At 41.2% G+C, this 26078-nt stretch overlaps 1 protein-coding gene across 1 annotated transcript; it reads right to left on the bottom strand.

Moving 5' to 3' along the window:
- Nucleotides 1-220: 220 nt before the first annotated feature.
- Nucleotides 221-1951, bottom strand: LOC147865127 (uncharacterized). The gene is made up of 2 exons (XM_087317880.1): nucleotides 1650-1951; nucleotides 221-989 (listed from the first exon to the last, which is right to left on the bottom strand). The coding sequence occupies exons 1-2, from the start codon at nucleotides 1913-1915 to the stop codon at nucleotides 551-553; spliced, it is 705 nt and encodes a 234-aa protein (XP_087174006.1). The 5' UTR covers nucleotides 1916-1951; the 3' UTR covers nucleotides 221-550.
- Between the last annotated feature and the right edge of the window lie 24127 nt (nucleotides 1952-26078).

Genomic DNA, 26078 nt, shown 5'->3' with positions numbered 1-26078 from the left:
TTTTTTTACTAGTTATTCACCATCTACACTTACCTCATAAGTGCAAAAGGTTTTTGACTTTTCACCATATGACCTTAAGACCTTCACAGCCAACATGATTTTGAGGAACCGGTTTTTCTATCAATATCGATTATTCAGGTTTCCCTCCAACAACACATTCTGTATCTGATGTCTTTAATGACATTGAAAAAAACACCTTGCTAAAAAGATTGAATGTGGATGAGCAAGTGACCAATCATGTATTTAGCACAAGTGCAGGTTTTCAAAATCACTTTGAGGTTTGCAACCAGTAACATAATTCATTTTGTATCTGTGCACACACAAGAAAGGGCATTGATTAAATGCTTCCATGCAGGAGCTTTGCAATGGGCATCAAACCCAATAAAGGATTACATTCTTATTATAACAATTAGAGGCATCATTGTCAATGCATGGCCCTTGTCATGTTTGGGTTCAAGAAAATATTCGTACAATGACCATTTGAAGTCATACTCTGCTTACTAGAACATTAAGCTTGACCAACAAAGCATGTGCATGTAATTCTTCATTATTATGCAACATTGAGACGAGAAGTGGCATTGATGGAAATGGGTAGCCACACCTCATTGACACGCCCTGTGATATCAAAGGGAGAATTGTATTGGGCAATGATGTAGACTTCATCTTTAGGGGTAGAAGTGATACTGAAACCAGCCGCATCAATACTCGCTGCAAGAGTAGCCCCCTCGTGAGTAACATCAGTATCAGATGCAAAGCCACTGAACTCACGGACAGCGAAATATGTGGGTGAATCCCAACGTTCCACATTGAGATCTAGGTTGGATAAGGGTATGGGAGGGCTAGCTTGGAATGCCAGAGGAACAAAGAACCTCACAATAAAGGTGGTTTGACAAAAGGGTCCATCAGAAGGTGTTATTCCCGTAAGCACAGGCGCAGTCATATTCACTGTCACCCCTTCCTCATTCCCGCCTTGAATGTACTTGAAAAGCCTGATAAAGAAACAGAAAAAAGAGGGGTATGAATGAATAGAAAAAATGGATATTTTTACCCAAAAAACTTGCAATAGGACGAAATTTGCTTCCACGAAGCTAAATCAATCAAAGTTTTTTTTTTTTTTCTTGTGACTAGTGCAACTACTTTTCTTTAATAAAACCTTCTAACCTTTTATTTTCATACCCTAAAGAATCCAAACTAGAAAGCTCTTTCCTTCATAACTAGTTTCCTTTCATTATCATTCTAAATGAAATAACAATTGAAAGCTTTCTTGCTTCCATTAGAACCCTTGAAAATCCTATTTCTAGCATAGCCACCTTTCCTTTGTTGCTTTATAAAGACCACCCTATTTCTTGCATACATAGCTTCCTTACCTGTTTTTCTCTCCACATATTGATATTACAAAGCCTCCTGGCAAACACCAGTTTTTCCATACTCTTTCTTTAAGCCTATTCCGAAACCCTAATTTTTTCTACAGCCCTTAGAATAGCCATAGGAAAGGTGTGATAAATCACATGGGAGTTGAGCCACTGTTGTGCGCAAATGCAACAGGTATTTCGAAAGTAAACAGCCGGAAAAGTAGAATAAAAGAGAAAAGGCTTAGGAATTAAACTAAAATAATTAGTGTTTACCAAAGCAAAATCAAATCCACTAACCTGAGGAAGCCTGAAAGGGTGGCGGCAGAGAAGGAGATGTCTTCAATCGCAGAGGTAGACACCCACACCGTGGAGTTAACGTCGTAGAGCCTGACAGAGAAATCATGAGCTTGGTGCACGACTGTATATGAGGGGCACTCGATGGACAGACACGGGACACAATCGACCTCCTTCTCCAAGAAGACTTTGAGAAGGGCACATACAATCCACAGCCACAGAGCGGTACAACGACCAGCGGACCTCCACTTCGCCATCGCCATCGCCATCGCCTCTGCCTCTGCGGCCTCTGTGTGTGTGTGTGTGTGTGTTATATAAATTATAATGGAATCATCATCCTCCCTCTCCTCTCTCTGAACCACATTTTTTGTGGCTTCGGTTTCCATCCATCCATCTATTTCTTCCTACTTTTAATTCATTCATTCAATCATTCATTAATTAAGTAAGCATGAGTCACTTGGAAGAGAGAGAGAGAGAGAGAAACAGAATAATCTAATCTTATACTCTTGGGCCTTGCGCTCTCTCTCTTCTTGTACACCAATTGTCTAGTGGGCCAATTTTGGCCTTAGAAGACGTTAATATATCTGTCTTTAGATTTGTATCGAATGGGTGGCAAGCACACAACAAAGTGTCCCCCCTCCCCCAACCCTTTCCCACCACCTTGTTGTAGGGCTTTTCAACCACGAGCACTCTCTGACTCTATGATAATCCCGCACGCACTTGAGAGTCAAGGTTCATCTTTACATATTAATGTTTCAATGCTCTCTTCAGTCTCAAGGGTGAGTAGAGGCTCATATGTGGACATTTACAAAGATGGATCAAATGCAGATATTAGGCTTCATGCAAATAAGCATGGCAGTGATACTAATATGCAATCAGATTAGTATTTTGCTTTGTTTTATATCTTCAACCATATTAATCATGCATAAACAAGTCAAATGTGTCTCCTTCAATATACGGGGTCTTTGTAACCCTAGTAAATGGAAATGATTTTGGAACTATATTACCTCTTCTCAAGTAGATGTAATTTGTGTTCAAGAACATAAACAAGTTGAATCCAGTGGTCAAGTTGGTACATTTCGACCAAGGTACAACATCTGGAGTGCTTATGATAATAAAACATGAGCTAAATCCTACGGTTGCCTATAATGATCAACGTGGGAGGTGGATGGTTGTCCAATGCATGATAAATTGCGAGACATATGATTTGGGTGGAATATATGCCCCAAATGCCTCAAGGGATAGAGCTTTACTTTGGCAAGACATTTGTGCTTATCCATAGCCACAAAATGCATTTATATGTGGAGATTTCAACAACTCTCCAGATGCAGGTGATAACACTAGTGGGCACTCACATATGTTGAGAGGGGAACAAGGTCAGTGGTATAATATGCAAAGCTCTTTGGATTGGGTTGATTTATCGCAAGTGACACACCCACATGTTCTTGGTTTTACCTTTCATCACACCACCCACTCCGCATATTATGCAAGCTTTGATAGATGGTATTTGTTGCATGCTAGTTAGTATGAAAATTTCACATGTACAATGCATATAGATCATGCTTTGCAGTTGTCAGATCATGCTCCTGTCTGACTAGACCTTGATTTTGGGAATCATACCTATGAATTGCATCTCCAAAGGAAGAGACTTATGCTCATTAACAACAACTACCTCAAGCATGAACTCTTCAAGAGGATGGTCTATGACATAATACCTCCTCTTTATGTAGAAGTCAACATAGATGTTGATATAGCATGGGTACATTTTGTACATATATTACAAACAATAATACAAGAGTATGGGAAGTGGTATGTCTCAAGACAAAGAGATTACATTCAACAAGCCAAATTTACTTGTCACGCCCTAACGGAGTTAGCACATAGAATATCTTTGACTTTACATGAAGAGGATGCATTGTGTGTGGCCAAACACACATTGATGCTACATGACAAAAATAAATTGGAAAAATGGCAAGTTAGGTCAAGACAAATTCCATTGAAAGACAAAGGATGCTCTTCGAAATCCTTCTTCAAAAGGTTGCATCTAATACGCCAAAGGGAATCCATTAAATTCATCAAAACTGGTGATGGTTTGTGGACTACAAACTGACTTGAACTAGCCAAGGAATGTGTAACTTGCTTCTCTCACATCTTTGAGAACAATGTTGTTGTTACAAATGCAGTTAAACAAGCTAGAGATACATTCTTGTCACTAGTTCAACCCACTATTTGTGTTGATAAAGCTATTGCTTTGGATGCAACATTCACAATGGAGGAGCTCTTGGAGGCTCGAAAGGGCCTTGGGAAAGGCAAAGCGCTTGGTTGGGATGGTATTATGTTAGAGTTCATTACAGAATTTTGGGATGTTCTTAAGGATTTAATCCCATCTATGGCAAATAATGCTTGGCAACAATGGGATATGCCGATCTCATGGAAAGAAGGTTTGGTCAAATTAATACCCAAAAAGAAACTATGTGAATCCTTTTCAGATTGGCGACCAATCACTCTCATGCCAGTGATCTACAAACTTATTGCAAAGATAATTGCTAATCGTATTAAGGACACTTTGTTGGGATGCATACACGTAAACCCAGTATGGGTTCATTCCTTGAAGGCAAATTATAGATAATATTGCTAATGCTTATATTGGAATGGAGTATGCCAAATACACCAAACAAGATGTATTGCTCATGCAAATTGAGATTGAAAAGGCCTTTGACACCATCCAATGGGATTTTGTGGCAGCCACAATGGTCAAACTAGGATTTGGTCCAAAAATGTCTCGAGTAATCTATTGGCTTTATGGGTCTAGCACATCTTCATGCATTATTGAGGGTGAATTGACAGATTCATGGAGCTTAGCCAAATCAGTACGACAAGGTTGTCCTATAAGTGCATTGTTGTATGCACTTACATGGATCATCCACTACTATTGTGCATGGATAATCTAGTATCAATTGTTCAACTTAATGGTTTGCAAATGAAAGACGAACATGATTTTGTGGCTCAAGCATATGCAGATGATACATCATTCCTATCACAAAACAATCCAAATGATATGAGGGTGATTATGGATGCCCTCAAATTGTATGGATTGGCTACTGGATTGCATGTTAACTTCAACAAGTCCAAACTTCTACCCTTGACGCCATATAGTTGGCATCAACTTCTGTGGCCAGGTCAGGTTGTTAGCCCAAATGAAATGGTTAGACATCTTGGCTATCCATTGGGATGGAATGCAACAGGGAAAAGAAAGGCTGAATGGGTTCTGCAAAAAGTGAGACAAAAGCTAAGCTATTGGAAGATTGCAACATGGCCACTCCATGTCAGATTGAGGATAGTGCAATCAATATTCATGGCTTATATGCAGTATTACGTAATTATGATTGATTGGCCGAAACACATGATACAAAAGATTAACTCAAAAATCATAAGCAACTTTTGGTGCTCTAAGCAGTCGCATAGAGGTATACGACTTTTAATACTAGAGAAGATATGCACTCCACGATTGAGTGGAGGGCAAAATTTTCTTAATTTGCATTTGCATATGTTGGCTAGAAAAGCTACTTTATTGTCGAAATTTGCTGAAAAAACATTGCCTTGGGCAAGAATGCTATCTGATATGTTTGATCATTTAAAAACTCAGTCATTTGGCTCATGGGAAACTAATCATTGGGATGTAGTGTTTGGAAAGCTTGACAGGCACATCAAAGGTTGTCCGTTTAGCTCAAAGCTTCTAAAGCACTGGAAGGACATATTGCACCACATAAAATGGAGAGGTAGGAATTCAGAATCAGGAACTCTTTACGCCTCGAAAGCTTAGACTGGAGTGCTATATTCCCACAGTCATTAGCTGAACAAGAGCCTAGGAAAGCTTATTTTTTAGCAAAGAAGGGGCTGAAATCAATTGTAGATGTGGTAAATGACCAAGGTCACTTATTGCATTTCAATGACATGACATGTCGCTATAATCTTGGGCCACATCATCGCATTATATGGAATCAAGTCACTGAGTTGGTGCTTTCCTTAGTACCTGTGCCACCTCTCAATGGAGATCGTAGGATTCAAGATTGGATGTTACAAAAAGGGAACACTGTTATTCCAATGCATAACATTACAGCACATTCAGTGTATATGTTGTTCAACCTGTCCCATGGTTTCACACACATGCAAATGCATTATGGAACCTACACAAAATGCAGTCCTGGTGGAATAACAGGCTTGCAAGCTTATGGAGCTCTGGTCTTCCACTTAAGCAACGGGTATTCCTATGGAGATGCTTATTGGGTGTGCTCTCGACTGGGTCTAATCTTCAAAAGCGATCGATAGCCTCGCCACATTGTGCAAGATGTGGTGGACGATTGGAAACAATCCCACACTTATTATGGACTTGTTCATTCACTATAACATTTGTACAACGACTAAGTGCATCTCTTTATCACAGATTTCCTGGCCGAAGGTTTGGTAAACACTTTTGGATATTTGGACAAATTCCATGCGCCCTATCCGACAATGCCTATTTTCTCCAATGGACTCGATTTTGGGCACTTTGGACCATTTTGACAGCCCGTAATAATAAGGTCTTTGATCAAAACCAACTGCATGAAGTTAGCTTCTTAAGCAGTCCCTCAAGCAATCTCTATTTGATTGTCTGCAACTTAGAGACATCACACTCCAAAATTACAACCTTTGCTTTGAGTGCTTTTAAGCTCTTTAGTGTCTAATTGACACTTGTATATTTTTCTTTATTCTTTGTGGGTTTTCACCTCACTTTGAGGTTTCCCACTAGCAATAAAAGTTTTACTAAAAGAAAAAAAGACTCTATGATAATCCCAAGCTCTTCACAACAAAACTTTTGTAATGTAAAGGTGTATTGTTTATGTTTCGTCATCCCACACACCACCTCCTTGTTATGTTCGTCAGTTCATGACTTCCCATCAAAGCGTGTGCCATGCTTCATTATACCTTAGTGTAACCACCCAGTTACAAACACCAGTGCCACACCTCCTACATGATTTATCACATTGCTAATGGTCACAAAATTTTCTATGCCAAATATAAGCACCAACATAACCCTACTTTTAAAACACATTTGTTGTTTGGAAACCTCTATTTCCTAACCAACTATAAACTATTTATGATGAAATAGATCCAAGTGCCCAATTCTAGTCACCCAATCCATCACCATCTATTTTCATGACTGATGATTGTGATGACAGAACTCTCGTTACATTGTGACATGTCCATTACATACTATCATGTACTCATCGAGCAAGTTGAACTACAAGTGTGTTGTAATGTGATAACAAGGAAAAGGAATTGAAGGGTCAATGTATAACTTAAATCTTAGAAGAGATGATACTTTGAAAACGATCAATGTATAACAAAGGTAGGAACCCGTGCAAAATGTAGACTATTGTACCAAAGGAATATTGACAATGCCCTCTTAATAACACTGAATGTTTCATTCTGCTATATGACTACAATTTGATGAGGCTACAATAAAGATGTGTCCCTAATGATCTACTTGGTATGATAGTGCAACCCATAGAAGTATATGGGAGAACTATGCAACTTAAAGGAAAGAAAGAGCAAGTTTGCTACAATATATAACTAATGCAATCATAGTCATAAATTATAATTCCTTGCCCTCTCACTATGAACTTTCGCAATTTGGCTTGCCACATCCAAATTGTGGTTGGTTTTGTGAGGCTTAAAACTTATTTTTCAAGCTAACATTAAAGTTAGAGATGAATGTTGAACTTCTTGTATACGAAACATAAACATGAAGGCATAAACATACCAAAACCCAAATAAATGTGTTGATTTGTCACCATGTTTCTTTGGGTTTCAGTATGTTTCACACATCTTCTTTATGTTTGCAAAAGGCATAAGTAAACACGAGTTGCAACTTCAGGTCATTACTATAGTACTTGAAGATCAATATCAATTGTACTAGCAAAAATGATCACCAATTTCCACCATTACGATTGCAACTAACTATAAAAGAAAAACTTCACGATATAATACATAAAACATTCAATATGTTGTTCACAATTTCCATATTGTCATTGATATTTTCTATAGCCATTTTCCACATTTTTTGGTTTCTTGTGTATATCATTTAGCTCAATTTTATCCATAGTGTTGATTGAATGGCAATACTTTGGCTTCATCCTTTCAATTAAAATGAATTATTGTATAAGTGATTAGTGTGATCTCATTTTGAATATAATATAATGTATTGTTGTTGATATTCATTGTGTAATGGTAACACACAAAACACAAACAAACAAAGGGGTAATTAGCGTTATGTACATATAATGTTGTCGTGGTGTGGCGTGTGTAGTGTGAGAAAAAGCGAAGCTTGACGCACATGTCATAAAGTAATATATGAATGAAAATATAATAATAATAATAAAGTTGTAGTAGCTTAGTGGTTAAGGCTTATAAGTATACATGGGGAGGTGTAGAGTTCAAGACTCTCTTGTGATGAATTAAGGAGTATTTTGCTCCCGTTCCATTTTTGTAGTAAAGGAAAAAGAAAAAGCATGTAATGTTAATATAGGCGCCCTTGTCCTCTATAAGAGGGGAGGAATAGGGCTTATTATGGGACTTTTTTGCGCAAGATTTGGCTTCACATTCGGTGATTCTTGGGCAACCCTACATAACATCATCAAGGATGGAGACTAAGGTGTTCGATAGTGGAGCAACATTCGCTCGGGTGAAGAGTCTTGATGGTCAAAAGTTGGTTCAATTCTTGACAGTGCGAGCTAATCATGAGAGGAACCAAGATAACCTCAGAGATGAGGCCTCAAATTTTTAACACAGACTATTGAAGAATGGGGCAAAGATCGTCTGAGAAAAAGTAAGTCCCCGAAAAGAAGAAAGAAGCAAGAAGGAAAACTATATTTAGCACTGTTGAGAGTCGAACTCAACTTCCCATAGATAGGTTTCACACTAGTTCATGGACATGTTGGGCTAGTTTTGTAAATAGTAGAAAGGGCACTTGCGCTAGCTTAGTTGGTATATAAACTAACGCATTGTAACTTAGTTATAGTTGGATGTTTTATTTTTGATGTATTTTTAGTCAAAATATAGATTTTTCTATATCTACCTTTAGAGCGCTCTCTCTCTCTCTCTCTCTCTCTCTCTCTCTCTCTCTCTCTATTGCCTCACACACACACACACACACACTCAATCTTCTTCCGCTGCATTGCAATCACTCTTGCCTCCCATTCTGTGACATGGTATCAGAGCGTGTGGTTGCCTAATTAAGCCTATTCGATTTTGTTGTGTTGCACGCCGACGATCAACAGAACCGGCCCGTCAATAGAGAAGAAATCACCATGAATACTCAAATGGGAAGCACTCTTCCTACCGAGAAGCTCGATAGAGCAAACTTTGCATCTTGGAAATACAAGATGCATCAATAGTAAATACCTTGTCGGACAAGGCTACTGGAGCTACATCGAAGGAGCTCACAAATCACAACCCAACCCAACACACGCCGACTATCTTGATTGGGAGCAGGCTGCAAGCCGTGTGTTGTATGGCCTTGCATCATGCGTTCATGATCATATGCTTGGCTATAGTCGAGAGGCAAACACGCCAAAGGAGGCGTCGGAAAACCTCAAGAAGATTTTCGCAGCCATTACAGCCACACGAAAGCTCCAACTTCGACAGGAGCTGAACAATCTTCAACAAAGGGATATGTCAATCGGCAACTACACCTTAAAGATCAAGGAGTTGTGTGATGCCCTTGGATTGATCAATGTTAGCATTGACGACGAAGAAATGGTGCAGATATGCCTCGGTGGGTTGGCACCGTGATTTGGCACAATAAGATCGGCCGTTCTCGCGAGAGAGAATCCTCCCTCCTTTTCTGATCTCCAATCATTGTTGCTAGTTGAAGAGAATCACGAGCGTCAAAGGAACACCGCGTATGATAGACAAATGCTATATTCGAACTTCGATGGAAGAAGAGGACAAAGCAGTGCAAGGAGAGGTCGATTTGGCCAAGGCCAACACAACCAAGAGCATAACTCCCACCAATGGCAAGCGGACAAAAACGGCCCCAGAGAGTTCGGCGGAAGGCGGAGTCATCACGCTGGACCAAGAAACCGTAGGAACCCAGTTGAGTGCGGGTACTGTGGAAAACCCGGCCACTACGAAGAGGAGTGTCGGAGGAAGAAGTGTGAGCAAGGCCGAAAACTAACAAATTATGCCACGAACTGCAACTACGACAATCGTGACAGAATGTTCATAACAAAGCACGAAGCACACTCAATGCCCGCGCTTGCGTCAACTACCGCTTCCACTCCGAACAATGTATGGTTTGTCGATTTGGGAGCATCCAATCACAAAACATCCCATGAATATTGGTTTTGGGAACTACGGAAGCCCGAACGTCCCAGATCTGTCAAAACAGGAGATGACACGACTCACCCAATACAGCATATCGGGAACGTCCCATTCAGAAACGACGGCAAACAGAACTACCTCAAAAACGTGCTGCATGTCCCCACTATTATGAAAAACCTGGTCTCGGTTGGCCAAAATGTTGAACAAGGAATGCAAGTGCGCTTCAATAACGATGGGTGCTTCATCGAAAAAGGCGATCAAGTCATAGCTCACGACCGTCGTGAAGGCCGTATGTTCATCCGCGGATCGAGCGATATCAAGTCGGCCATGTTTGCATAGGGCCAGAAAGTCGAAACCGACTTGAAGCTATGACACAAGAGAATCGGCCACAACAATCTCCAAAAGCTCTAGAATATGCAATCGAAAGGAGTCGTAATCGGACTACCGAACTTTACGGCGAGGGAGATTACAGGCGTATGCGAAGCATGTCAGTTTGTAAAGCAACGCAATCACCCATTCCCTAAAGGGCGGAATGTGAGCAAAGGAATCCTGGATGTCGTACATTCAGATGTGTGGGGACCAACTCAAACAACAACATTCGGCGGATGCCGATACTATGTCACGTTCATCGACGACTTCTCTAGGAACACCTGGATCTATCCGATGAAGCAGAAGAGTGAATGTGTTCAGGCACTTCCTGGGTGACGTACATTTAGATGTGTGGGGACCAGCCCAGACAACAACATTTGGCGAATGCCGATACTATGTCACGTTCATTGACGACTTCTCCAGGAACACTTGGATCTATCCGATGAACCAGAAGAGTGAAGTGTTCATGCACTTCCAGAAATTCAAAGCTGAAGTCCAAAAACTACAGGTCGGCATGTACGTTGTCTTCGATCAGATGAAGGCAAAGAATATTTTTCGGATGAATTTACGGAGTATCTCCGAAAAGAAGGAATCCGACGAGAGTTCTCGTGTCGACACACGCCTCAGCAAAATGGCGTAGCAGAGCGTAAAAATCACCATGTAGTAGAAGTCGCACGAGCCATGATAAACGAGAAGAACCTGCCAAAATCATATTGGGCAGAAGCGGCAAATACGGCCGTATATCTCATGAAGAGGTGCACAACCTTGGGAGTACACGATATAACTCCGCATGAGAAATTCTTCGGAAAGAAGCCGGACTTGTCACATGTCTGCATTTTCGGTTCTATCGCCTACGTACATATTCCTGACGGTACGCGGCAAAAGCTTGACCCAATGTCGGAGAAATGTATCCTCGTAGGATACTCACTTGAACAGAAGGGGTACAAATGCTACAACCCATCTACATGTAAGGTTCGAACAAGTCAAGACGTAGTCTTCGACGAATATGCATCTTGGTACGCACTAGAGAATACGTCGACTCCAACCCCGCTCGATGCGGATGACACTGAAATAGAAATAGAAGCTGAGGATCGGCTCCCACAGATCTTAAAATACAACCCAATTACGACACGGTTGAGTCGGCCATCAGAGCCGCCGAGCAATGAAAGCACATCTCGGCCGAGTCCAAAGTTGGACAAAGGGAAGGCAAAAATGCAGGAATATGAAGATCATGAAGAGACCGAGATGCTTCACTCTCTTGACAGTGAACTTGAAGATCTCGACATCCGCATAGATGGAGCGAAGAAAGCCATACTCCCCACGGATCGAGAGCTACGCCGATCCAGACGCGAAAAGAACCCCGTAAACCGCTACGGCTACAACGAGTACATGGCGTATCAATACGCTTTTATGATGAAAGTAGCGTCAGTACGGGAACCGGAAACGCTTTCCGAAGCTGCAAAGGATCTGCGATGGGTCGACAGGATGAACGAGGAGATGGATGCTTTATGCAAAAACGAGACATGGGATCTCGTTCCTCTCCTCCCGAACAAGAAAGCGATTGGTAGCATCTGGCTATACAAAGTAAAATACAATGCCGACGGATTCGTAAACTGCTTCAAAACACGACTCGTTGCGAAAGGCTATGCGCAAACGCATGGCATAGACTACGAAGAAACCTTTGCCCCGGTGGCAAAGATGACAACTATACAGACAGTAATTGCACTCGCCGTAGTGAAAGGATGGCACCTCCACCAGATGGACATGAAAAATGCCTTCCTCCAAGGAGAGTTAGAAGAAGAGGTGTACATGATACAACCACCCGTATTCGAATTGCGTAAACATTTGCACGTGGTATGCCAACTCAAGAAGCCACTCTATGGCCTCAAACAAGCACCGCGTGCTTGGCATTCGAAGATCACGCAATATCTTCAGCAAGTCGGATTTCGGATGTCAAAATCTGATACTTCTCTGTACATCCGAAATGAGTCGGATAGCCCGATCATCATCATCCTATACATGGATGACTTGGTCATCGGAGGAAAGGATCTTGCCGAGATCAACAAAGTCAAAACACTTCTCTCCGATAGATTTGAAATGCAAGACCTACACGAACTCCATTACTTCCTAGGCATTGAAGTAATTTGGACACCAATCAAGATAATGATCTCACAATGGCACTACGTCCTCAACTTACTCTACAAGTTCGGAATGACCAAGTGGAAGCCTTTGTCTACCCCTCTCGATCGTAATCTAAAGATTGATGCCAATTCTAGAACCGTTGAGAGCAAGCTGACTCAGTATCGACAATTGATCGGTAGTTTGATTTATCTAACCATTATGCGACCCGACCTCAATTATTCAATTGGCCTACTTAGCCAATTCATGCAGAATCCGCGAAACCTTCTTCTTGATTGTGCTAAGAGAATACTACGGTATGTAAGGACGACAATGGCTTACGGCATCATGTATAAGTCGAACACGACTATTTGACTCGAAGGGTACACAGACGCGGACTAGGCAGGCTATAAAGCGGATAGACGATCCACCTCCGGATTTTTCTTCTCCCTCAGCAGCAGAGCAATCTCCTGGAGCAGCAAGAAACAGTCGACAATCGCATTGTCGATCTTGGAAGCTGAATATAGGGGCGTAGTAGTCGTCGCATGCGAAGCCGTATGGCTTAAACGCATACTAAAGGATCTGGGCGTTCCCATCAATGATCCAATTCGTCTCTACTGCGACAACATGAGCAGTATCTAGTTGGCGCAGAATCCCGTATTCCACGTGCGGACTAAACATATCGAAGTGCATTACCACTTCATCCGCGAGTGCGTACTGGCCAGCGAGATCAATCTACAACATACTAGTACGCACCTCCAAGTTGCTGATATATTTACGAAGGCCTTAGGAGTCAACAAGCTCAGGCAATTTGCATTGGACCTTGGTCTCACGACATCTATATTACCGACCTTGAGGGGGAGTACAGGTACAGGCGACATGGAAGCAATACGCAACGATACGCAACACATACGCAATTGATCGAGTACGCGAGTACGCAACACAAAAGATTAGACAAGTCAAAGTACGAACTGAACAACCTTCTCGACAGATAGAAGTTGTGTCCGAAGGGGCATGTTGAGAGTCGAACTCAACTTCCCATAGATAGGTTTCACACTAGCTCATGGACATGTTGGGCTAGTTTTGTAAATAGTAGAAAGGGCACTTGCCCTAGCTTAGTTGGTATATAAACCAACGCATTGTAACTTAGTTATAGTTGGATGTTTTATGTTTGATGTATGTTTGGTTAATATACAGTTTTTCTATCTTTGCCTTAAGAGCTCTCTCTCTCTCTCTCTCTCTCTCTCTCTCCTCTCTGTTGCCTCACACAGACACACAGACACACACACTCTTAATCTTCTTCCGCTGCATTGCAATCACTCTTGCCTCCCATTCCGTTACAAGCACCTAATGGTGCATGTGGGATGATTACACTCAATGAGAGAGAGAAGCGCCAAGTTCAAAACTTTGAACATTGGCTAAAAGAACAAGGAATATTAGAAGAAGAAGACAACATATCATGGGTCATGGAGGAAGCCTCATTTAACGATACAATCAGAGAAATAGAGAGTATAGTGGACTTGAGCCCGCATGAGGAACATACGATTCAAGTAAACTCCATCAACATGTATACCGCCATCGACGAATGCCGACGAGGGGTCATGGAGGAGTTGGTCAAAGTAAACACAAAATATAAATCAGTAGATAAGAAGGTCAAACCAGTAACTATTCCGTTACCGGAGGATAGTTGGCAAAGGATGAAAGAAGTTACCAAGGATCCAAGTCTCAGAGACCCAAAAGGGATAGGTGATACCTTCACCAACGAATCAAGAGGGAAACTCCGAGTCGGGAAGGATGGCTTCCTTCTCCCCGAAGAAGAAGAAAGGTTTCAGATGATGCTTGAGAGACATGGGAAAGCCTTCGCCTTCTCTCCACAAGAAATTGGATGTGCCAATCCGAAGATGATAGAACCGATGGTGATATTTACGGTGCCACATGTACCTTGGAACCTCAAGCCGATACCGGTTCCAAGAGCTCACATTCCGAAGTTGATTGAGCTTCTAAAGGAAAAGGTTAGGATGGGAATTCTTGAGCTGTCCCATGCTCCCTACTCCAATAGATGGTTTACAATGCCGAAGAAGAACGGGTCCTTACACTTTATTCAAGATCTCCAACACATAAAAAAGATGACGATCCGAAATGCCGGAAAGTGTCCAAGCGTGGATGAATTTGCTGAAGCCTTCACGGGAAGATCGATCTATTTCATTGGTGATCTCTACTCGAGCTATGATCAATTTCAATTGACAGTCGATAGTAGAGACATTACAACAATGAGGACACCGATCGGGTTCGTAAGGATGTGCACCTTACCCCAAGGTGCGACAAACTCTGTAGCCCACATGGTGAATGCCATGAACAAAGTGTTAACGACTTGTATTCCTGATATCACAATGCCTTTCGTAGATGACATTCCGATCAAAGGATGTTCGGTGGAAGAAAAAGATGAATCAAAAGACGAAGATGGTTGCCGAAGATTCTTCATCGATCATATAAAGGATAGTGAGAAGGTGTTGCAAAAGCTTGAGGATGCAAATCTCACGTTTTCGGGAGAGAAGTCCGCATTCGGTCAACCAGAAATATTGGTAGTAGGACACTTATGTGGATCTTATGGCCGGAAGCCATCTCCATCCAAGGTGAATGCTATCCAAGAGATGAAAGAGGAGTGTGAGTCCCAAACAGAGGTGAGAAGATTCTTGGGAGCATGTGTGTTCTACCACATATGGATTCCACACTATGCCCATGTCGTTGAACCATTGTGTGGACTACTAAAGAAAAGGAAGAAGTTTGAATGGGAAGACAAGCATACCTATGCGGTTCAAAAGTTGAAGAAACTATTATTGGAAGCTCTAGCATTGTGCAAAGCCGACTACATTGAAGGTACCCCGATATATGTGACAGTGGATACGAGCCCAACTGGAATGGGATGGGTGATTAACCAAGAAGACAAAGACAAAAATCGTTATGCAATCCGATTTGGTGCAAAGGTGTTGACCGAAAGACAAAGAAAGTACGCCCAAGTAAAGAGAGAGCTATGGGGGATAGTATCCGTGGTTAAAACCGATCGCGACTACCTTATCGGAATGGAAGTCATAATCGAAACTGATTGTCTACCTATTCTCGGGATGATATCCGGTTGTGCTATGCTGGATATTGCTATATCAAGTCACTCAACCCCGAGATTCGACATATAACTGGGAAACATAATGTGGTGGCCGATATGTTGTCAAGGGCAAGGTATGAGGGTGAAGAAGATCCGCGCTCTGATGAAGAGGATGTTGGCCTAAACTTCTTTACGGTTTCTTGTGCTCGGGGGTTAGAGGTGTTTAAAGTAGATGATTATGAGGGTGAATTCATCGAAATTGGCAAGTACTTAAGCTCTCTTACAAAGGATGAATCATGGTCAAAGGAAGACTTCTACCGAATTAGGAAGAAGGCCTACAAGTTCTTCCTCAAAGAAGGACATCTATGGAAGTTTCCAAAGAGGAAGAATGGAACTCCACTTCAAGTGGTGTGCAAGAAACAAGATCAACAAACTCTAATTGCTGAATTTCATGATAGTGTGTGGGCAGGTCATCCAGGTATATGGGCAACTTTTGCAAAGCTCAAGGAGAAGTATTGGTGGCCGGGTGTTTACAAAGATGTAGCAAGCTATGTTGAAACATGTGCGCAATGCCAATTATACTCGAATGTTCGATATAGGGATGAACTTCATCTGACGTATCCATTATCAATGCACTATAAGTGTTTGGTAGAAATAGTGGTTATGCCAATGAGATTGTGGCAAATGAGATACCTTGTGCTAGCAAGAGAGGATCTCACCAACCAAGTAGAAGGTGGGGCACTAAGGAATAAAACAACTTTGGCAGTTTGCAAGTTTCTCCTTGAAGATGTTATTTGTCGATACGGATGTGTCGGCAAAATAGTAGTCGATAGAGGAGAATTAGATGCAAATGAAGCTAAAGAGTTTTTCTCAAGGATAGGCATCAAATTATCACTTACTATGGCATACAACCCGGAGGCAAATGGAAAGGTGGAGCGGGGACATAGCCCGATTGTAAAAGCTCTAGCAAAGGCTTGCGATGGGAAGATGGGGGATTTGCCACGATTTTTACCACATGCATTGTGGGCCGATGGAACTACCCATAGCATGACTATAGGATATTTGCCGGACGAGCTCATATTAGGGAAAAAACCAATAATTCCTATCGAGCAAAGTGTTACCTCCCATTGCAATCACTCTTGCCTCCAATTCCGTTACATGGTATCAGAGCATGTGGTTGACAAATTAAGCCTATTCGACTGTTTTGTGCTGCACGCCGACAATCAACAGAACCGGCCCATCAACAGAGAAGAAATCACCATGAATACTCAAATGGGAAGCGCTCTTCCTACCGAGAAGCTCGACAGAACGAACTTTGCATCTTGGGAATACAAGCTGCATCAATACCTTGTCGGACAAGGCTATTGGAGCTACATCGAAGGAGCTCACGAATCACAACCCAACCCAACACACGCCGACTATCCCACTTGGGAGCGAGCCACAAGCTGTGTGTTGTATGGCCTTGCATCATGCGTTCATGATCATATGCTTGACTACATTTGAGAGGCAAAAACGCCGAAGTCGACGTGGGAAAACCTCAAGAAGATTTTCGCAGTCAATACGGCCGCACGAAAGCTCCAACTTCGACAGGAGCTGAACAATCTTCAACAAAGGGACATGTCAATAGGCAACTACCCCTTAAAGATCAAGGGGTTGTGCGATGCCCTGGGATCGATCAATGTTAGTATTGACGACGAAGAAATGGTGCAAATATGCCTTGGTGGCTTCGCACCGCGATTTGGCACAATATGATCGACCGTTCTCACGAGAGAGAATCCTCCCTCCTTTTTTGATCTCCAATCATTGTTGCTAGTCGAAGAGAATCACGAACGTCAAAGGAACAATGCGCATGACGGAAAAATGCTATATTCGAACTTCGATGGAGGATGAGGACAAAGCCGTGGAAAGAGAGGTCGATTCAACCAAGGCCGACACAACCAATAGCGTAACTCCCACCAATGGCAAGCGGACAGAAAACGGCCCCAAAGAGTTCGGCGGAAGGGTGATTCATCATGTCGGACCAAGCAACCGTAGGAACCCAATTGAGTGCGGGTACTGCAGAAAACTCGGCCACTACGAATAGGAGTGTCGGAAGAAGAAGCGCGAGCAAGGCCGAAAACTAACAAATTACGCCACTAACTCCGACTACTGCGACCGCGACGAAATGTTGATAATGAAGCACGAAGCGCACTCAATGTCCGCACTTACGTCAACTACCGCTTCCACTCCGAACAACGTATGGTTTGTCGATTCGGGAGCATCCAATCACATAACATCCCATGAAGATTGGTTTCGGGAACTACGAAAGCCCGAACATCCCAGATCTGTCAAAACAGGAGATGACACGACTCACCTAATACAACATATTGGGAACGTCCCATTCGGAAACGACGACAAACAGACCTGCCTCAAGAACTTGCTGCATGTCCCCACTATTATGAAAAACCTGGTCTCGGTTGGCCAGAATGTCGAACAAGGAATGCAAGTATGTTTCAATATTGATGGGTGCTTCATCGAAAAAGGCGATCAAGCCATAGCTCACGGCCGTCGTGAAGGCCGTATGTTCATCCTCAGATCGAGCGAGGTAAAGTCAACCATGTTTGCAAAGGGCCAGAAAGTCGAAACCGACTTGAAATTGTGGCACCAGAGAATTGGCCACATCAATCTCAAAAAGCTCTAGAACATGCAATGGAAAGGAGTCGTAATCAGACTCCCGAACTTTATGGCGAGGGAGATTACAGGCGTATGCGAAGCAAGTCAGTTCAGACAGCAATGCCGTCAGCCATTCCCTTAAGAGTGGAATGTGAGCAAAGGAATCCTGGATGTCGTACATTCAGATGTGTGGGGATCAACTCAAACAGCAACATTCGGCGGATGCCGATACTATGTCACGTTCATTGACGACTTCTCTAGGAACACCTGGATCTATCCGATGAAGTAGAAGAGTGAAGTGTTCAGGCACTTCTAGACCTTCAAAGCCAAAGTCGAAAAAATCACGGGTCGGCATGTACGTTGTTTTCGATCAGATGGAGGCAAAGAATATTTTTCGGATGAATTTACAGAGTATCTCCGAAAAAAAGGAATCTGACGAGAGTTCTCGTCTCGACACACGCCTCAGCAAAATGGCATAGCAGAGCGTAAAAATCACCATGTAGTAGAGGTCGCACGAGCCATGATAAACGAGAAGAACTTGCGAAAATCAACTTTGGGTAGAAGCGGCAAATATGGCCGTATATCTCATGAATAGGTGCACAACCTCGGGAGTACACAATATAACTCCACATGAGAAGTTCTTCGGAAAGAAGCCGGACTTGTCACATGTCCGCATTTTCGGTTCTATCGCCTATGTACATATTGTCGATGATACACAGTAAAAGCTTGACCCAATGTCGGAGAAATGTATCCTCGTAGGATACACACTCGAACAGAAGGGGTACAAATGCTACAACCCATCTACCCGCAAGGTTCGAACATGTCGAGATGTAGTCTTCAATGAATACGCATCCTGGTACGCACCAGAGAATACTTCGACTCCAACCCCGCTCGACGCGGATGACACTGAAATAGAAATAGAAGCTGAGGATCGGCTCACACAGATGTTAGAAGACAACCCAATTATAACATGGCCGAGGTTGTTAGGTAGGTTAGGTATAGTACGGATACCATACGTATTTAACATATTAATACCCGTATAGTACCTCCCAATTTAAAAATACATTAAATACATTTCTTAATATGTTAAATACTTATAAAATACATATTTTACGTATAATACGTTAAATACTTCTAGAATTTGAAAATTATTTACCTTTCTAAAAAATATCTATAATATTGTAAAAAACATATATGTTTACACAATTTTGTGATATACAATATAGTTCTACATCCTAAAATGCATATAAGATATTTGAACATTTCACATCCGAAAATACTTTTAGTAATATGGATGTCGACATTCCCTTATTCTATAAATCAGTGTAAGTGTGTATCACGATGTTCTACTTCAAATTGTAATTATTTACAATTATGCCTTCATAGATTGAGGATTTGTCTACGATTATCACACTCATGATAGGTTTCTCTTTTCTTCTTTTTCTTCTTCTATCTACTGCGATTATCACACTCAGGACAAGTTTATGTCTTCTTTTCTGTCTTCTTCTTCTTCATCATCTTCTTCATCGTCGTCTCTTCTATTCTTCTTTCTTCCTTCCTTTGCCTTCTTTTTCACTAAAATCTTTTTTTTCTTTCGCTTTTTGTTAGGGTTTTACTTACATTTTCTTTATAAATACGTATTATACCTATTTTTTTATAAATACATTAAATACCGTATTGGACAAATGTACATGATATTTGACTGAACAACATTGAGGTATAGTACGTACTATACAAATGATGAGGTACTATATGTATTTAAATGTTAAATACGGGTACGCAAACAATCATGGACACGGCTGAGTGGGCCATCAGAGCTGCCGAGCGATGAAAGCACATCTCGGCCGAGTCCAAAGCTGGATAAAGGGAAGGCGAAAATGCGGGAATATGAAGATCAAGAAGAGACCGAGATGCTTCACTCTCTTGACAGTGAACTTGAAGATCACGACATCCGCATAGATGGAGCGAAGGAAGCCATACTCCCCACAGATCGAGAGCTACGCCGATCCAGATATGAAAAGAACCCCGTAAACTGCTATGGCTACGACGAGTACATGGCGTATCACTACGCCTTTATGATGAAAGTAGCGTCAGTATGGGAACTAGAAACGCTTTCCGAAGCCGCAAAGCATTCGCGATGGGTCGACGGGATGAACGAGGAGATGGATGCTTTATGCAAAAACGAGACATGGGATCTCGTTCCTCTCCCCCCGAACAAGAAAGTGATTGGTTGCAGATGGATATACAAAGTAAAATACAATGCTGACGGCTTTGTAAACCGCTTTAAAGCACGGCTCGTTGCGAAAGGCTACGCGCAAACGCATGGCATAGACTACGAAGAAACCTTTGCCCCGGTGGCAAAGATGACAACTGTACATTTAGTAATTGCGCTCGCCGCAGCGAAGGGATGACACCTCCACCAGATGTACATGAAAAATGCTTTCCTCCAAGGAGAGTTAGAAGAAGAGGTGTACATGATACAACCACCCGGATTCGAATTAGTTAAACATCCGCACGCCGTATGCCGACTCAAGAAGCCACTTTATGGCCTCAAACAAGCACAATGTGCTTGGCATTCAAAGATCACGCAATATCTTCAGCAAGTCGGATTTCGGATGTCAAACTCCGATACTTCTCTGTACATCCGAAATGAGTCGGATAGCCCGATCATCATCATCCTATACGTGGATGACTTGATCGTCAGAGGAAAGGATCTCGCCGAGATGAACAAAGTCAAAACACTTCTCTCCAGTAGATTCGAAATGAAAGACCTACACGAACTCCATTACTTCCTAGGCATTGAAGTAATTCAGACACCAGTAGGGATAATGATTTCACAACGTCACTATGTCCTCAACTTACTTTACAAGTTCGGAATGAACGAGTACAGGCCTGTGTCTACCCCTCTCGATCGTAACCTAAAGATTGATGTCAATTCAGGAACCGCTAAGAGCGAGCCGACTCAGTATCAACATTTGATCGATAGTTTGATCTATTTAACCATTACGGGACCTGACCTCTGTTATTTGGTCGGCTTACTTAGCCAATTCATGCAGAATCTGCGAAACCTTCATCTTGATTGTGCTAAGAGGATACTACGGTATGTCAATACGACAATGTCTTATGGCATCATGTATAAGTCGAACACGACTATTCGACTCGAAGGGTACACCGACGCGGACTAGGCAGGCTATAAAGCGGATGGACGATCCACCTCCGGATTTGTCTTCTCCTTCAGCAGCGGAGCAATATCTTGGAAGAGCAAGAAACAACCGACAGTCGCACTGTTGAGCATGGAAGCAGAATATAGGGGCTTAGCAGTCGCTACATGCGAAATTGTATGGCTTAAACACATAGTAAAGGATCTGAGCGTTCCCATCAAGGATCCAATTCGTCTCTTCTGCGACAACATGAGCAGTATCTACCTGGCGCGGAACCCCGTATTCCACACTGTCGTGGCGTGGCTTGCCTAGAAGCGTAGCGTTGCGTAGACAAAAGATATTGTGGAAGTGAGGAAGGAATGATTGGGATTATGGACAGAAGAGACGAAAGAATAGAGATAGAGTAAATGGAGATCAACAAGATATGACAAGATAGGATACTGAATGATATTTGAAGGAATAAAAGAGATTTATAATTATTTGATGAAAGAGTTACAAAAGTGGTTGTAAGCGTCGTTGATCCTTTGAACTTGGTCTCACAAGATAATCACTCTTCTCTTTCTTGATAGTAGGCCACAACAATCTTCACTTCAATATTTTGATGAAGATAAGGCTCGAACCGCCTCCCTTTTGTTGAGCTCCACCTTTATGTTGAACTTCTTCCCTTCTTTTTCTATTTTATGGTATCTCTTATGTAATATATATTTTATTGATATCTCATACTTCTCCCCCTTTGATCTTCTCTTTCACCATTTAAATAGGTGCCCCCATACATATGATGCATTGGAGGGTACAAGTCATGCATGTAGTGCATGAAATGCATGTGATGCATGATCGCCATTTGGCGTTCATGCATTACATGTGATGCATGATAGGCATCTCACTCATTTGAGCTTTCATGTATGGAAAAATATTGGCATAAGGATAAACATGAAAATATAATTTTAAAAAGAAAGGACCTAGCCTAATGGTAGGTGTGTTGACTTTGGTATATGAGGTTGTGGGTTTTTTACATTCGAGTCTCTCAAATGTTATTGAGTACAACATGTAACATTGTTTTTATGAAGCAAATCCTTTATCTTATATATATTATTAGTATATTATTAGTAATATTTGAAAGTCATAGGGTGGGGTTATTGGTTGAAGTCCTCTCTTGTATATTTATATATATATATATTATTTTTCTTTACATATATATATAATATTATCATATGTGTTAATATTATCTTTATATATAAATCATTATGAAATTTTATTTTAGTTTCGTATTTATCTTATTGTAGACATTTAATGTGAAGCTTTCGTACTTCATGACATCCACCCCCTCTAGACCTGCACATCCTCCGGCATGTGCCACTATCTTTCATCTTCATGTTGATCTATTAGAGGAGGTTCAAGCTCAAACCTTTTCTTAAATACTTTTATCCTCTTTCCAGCTATCACATTTAGGATTAGTGTCCCATCCAATTCACTAAGCTTATAAGTAAAGTTATCATATACTTTTCTTACTATATAAGGCCCAAACCATCTTTCAGCGAACTTGCGAATGATGCTCTGTTGATTATCTTAACTCCTATCATACACGGCACCCAATCTCCTTCTTCTATTTTCTTAGGTCGAATTCTATGAGTTTTATCAAAACGAATTTTATTCTTCAGTCGAGCCTCCTTCAATCGTTGGCCTGCTATTTCTATATCTTCAAGTCGACGCTCTAATTGTTGAATTCGCAAAGCAAGTAATTCTTCTCTGCTCACCTCTTCTCTCCATGGAATAGATATCCATGACATAATTGATTCTTCTATCGGCATGATGGGCTTTTGTTCAAGTATCAATTCAGCTGGCATGTATCCTGTTACCGAACTATGAGTTGTTTGATCCGCCCAGAGTGCATAAGGTAGCATGCGTGGCCAATCTCTTATTTTACCTTTACAGCTTTTCACGATCGCCTTAACTATTGGGCTATGTCCTCTTTCAATCTTTCCATTGGCTCCTGGATTATACGCAGTTGTAAGTGATACTTTGACCCCTATTCGGCTGAAGAATTCTCTAGCTTCATCAGGGTCGAGTTCTCCTCTATCTGCAATTATTTTACCAACACACCCATAACGACATATTACATCTTCCAACAAAAATTTACATACAACTCTAGTTGTTTTTTGTCGTAGTGGTCTTCCTTCTACTTGGTTTGTAAGGTCTTCTCTTGCTAGTACTAAATATCGCATTTGACCTTCCCCAAGTGGCATTGTCACTAGATCGACCATCCATTTATAATGCATTGATGATGAATATGTTGGTTTTAGCTCATCTCGATACCGGATAGTTGAATACCTCTGGCAAACCTCACAGGTTTCCATAAATTTCGTTACATCTTTATATATATGTGGCCACCAATACTTTTCTTTCAACTTCATAAATGTCACCCATATGCCTCTATGTCCTGCCCAAAAACTATCATGGAATTCATTAATTAATTTTCTCTTAATGTCATCCTTACAAATGACTCGAAGAGGATTTTCGGTTGGCCCTTTTGGACGCCTCCATAAATGCCCTTCATGTAAAAAAAACTTGAATGCTCGTCTTCGAAATTCATTTAATTGTTTCTTCGACCATGATGGGTTGGCTTCTTGAGTCTTTAGAAAATTTCCTATTTCTAACCATTGACATTCATACTCCACATTTTTGAACATTATACTTACATTAAACTCATCATGAGGCTTAATAGATACTTGATGAGCAACTTGACGGCTTGTAGTTGCCCAATTCTTATCTTCAGCTTGCATCACCCTTTCATTTATGAACCTTGCTCTTGACAGCATATCTGTGACTGGGTTCTCTTTGCCCTTTATATGCCGTATTCAGGGTTCATGGTTCTAATGTATGCAATCCACCGAAGCATTGCAATATCTGGTGTGGTGCAACTTGCTATCATTCCGATGAGTGGCAAACAATCTCTTTCAACCACTACATCTGCTCCGATCAAGTAATCTCTATCTGTTTTTAATGCAGTAAGCAAACCCCACAATTCTCGTTTAACTTGTGCATAGTTTCTTTGTCTTTCATTTAATATCTTTGCTCCAAATCTGATAGCATATCTATGTTGGTCTTCATCTGCTTGGTTGATAACCCAACCGATCCCGATTGGGCTAGTATCAAGTGTTACTATAATTGATCTTTCACCTTTGTAGTCTGGTTGACAAAGAAATGGTGCTTTCAGTAATGCTTCTTTCAGCTGTTGAACAACTTGTGTATGTTCATCAGTCCAAATAAACTTCTTTCCTTTTCTTAAATGTTGGTAGAGAGGATCTGAGACATGTGCAAAGTGTGGTAACCAAATATGATAAAACACACATGCACCCAAAAATCTTCTCACCTCTGTTACCGAGCTCCAAATATCCTTCATATTTTGTATTGCGTTAATTTTGATCAGTGAAGGCTTCCTCCCATACCACCCACACATATGACCAACTATTAGAACTTCGTTTTGCCCAAAGCAAGGCTTTGTTCCTCATAGTGTCAAATGTACCTGCTCAAGCTTATTTAAAATACTTTCACAGTCATTAATGTGATCCATCACAAACTTTCTGCAACCATTTCCAACCATAGTCTCATCTTTCTCTCTTTCTAAGTATCCCTTAATAGGAATATCATCTAAAAATGGCATAGTTACCTTTGGGATGTATTCATGTAGAACTTTGTTCATTGCATTCATCATATGAGCAACCGAATTCGTGGCCCCTTGAGGTAGAGTGCACATTCGAACCAACCCAATTGGTGTTTTCATTGTTGTGATATTGCGACTATCAATTGCTAGTTGAAATTGGTCGTATCCTGAATATAGGTCTCCCACAGAGTAAATCGCTCTTCCAGCAAACGCTTCCGCAAATTCATCAACGATCGGTCCGATTCCCGCATTTCGGATTGTGACTTTGTTGACTGGTTGTAGATCTTGAAAGAATCTTAGAGAACCATCTTTCTTTGGAACTGTGAACCATCTATTGGAGTATGGTGCATTTGAAGGCTCTAAAATCTTCATCTTGACTTTATCCTTCAGCAGCTCCAACAATTGAGGTAATCGAGCTCTCGGTACTGCAATAGGTTTAAAATTCCAAGGAATATGAGGGATAGTAAATATTAGCATTGGCGTTACCACCTTTGGATTGACACAACCAATCTCCTCGGCTTTGAATGCGCCTAAAGATCATGTCTTTTAAAGTCGTGATCTCTGATTGTAGATGAAATTCACCCCCTCCGACTCTTAAGTTATTTATTGTATCCGGAGTGAAGTGATCTCCAATCTTCTCTAGTGGTCAAAGCATAGGCTCAATTGATGCTGCCTTCATCTTCTCTTCACTACCAATAGGTAATGGTACTGCAATAGGTTTGACCTTTTTATCTATTGTTTTGTATTTTGTATTACATAAACTTTCTACTTCTTCATATTTACAATTATACCTATCAATCTCATAATACATATCAATTGAGTTTACATGTATCTTTCTAACATCCTCATCATCTTCTTTCAAATACATTTCTAACTCTTCTAAAGTATTTGCAAAAGAAATTTCTTCCATAACACTTTCAATCTGCTCTTCCATTTCAAGTACTCCATTATCCTTCAATGCCTGCTAAAACAGATTAACATTCTTTTTCAAGTTCCTCTTGCATTCA

This window comes from Azolla caroliniana, unplaced genomic scaffold, assembly GCF_043228905.1.
Source record: "Azolla caroliniana isolate FFs.n. ecotype wild unplaced genomic scaffold, voAzoCaro1.0.p SCAF_4, whole genome shotgun sequence".
In the NCBI taxonomy this organism is placed as follows: Eukaryota; Viridiplantae; Streptophyta; class Polypodiopsida; order Salviniales; family Salviniaceae; genus Azolla; species Azolla caroliniana.
Note: the sequence above shows the minus strand (reverse complement) of the source record. Positions and strands in the feature narration are given on the sequence as shown.

Excerpts from the sequence above, each read along its gene's own strand:
- LOC147865127 (XM_087317880.1), bottom strand. The coding sequence starts at position 1,915 with ATGGCGATGGCGATGGCGAAGTGGAGGTCCGCTGGTCGTTGTACCGCT. Across the intron at positions 990-1,649 it reads ACCCTTTCAGGCTTCCTCAG|GCTTTTCAAGTACATTCAAG; the intron begins GTTAGTGGATTT and ends TTTCTTTATCAG.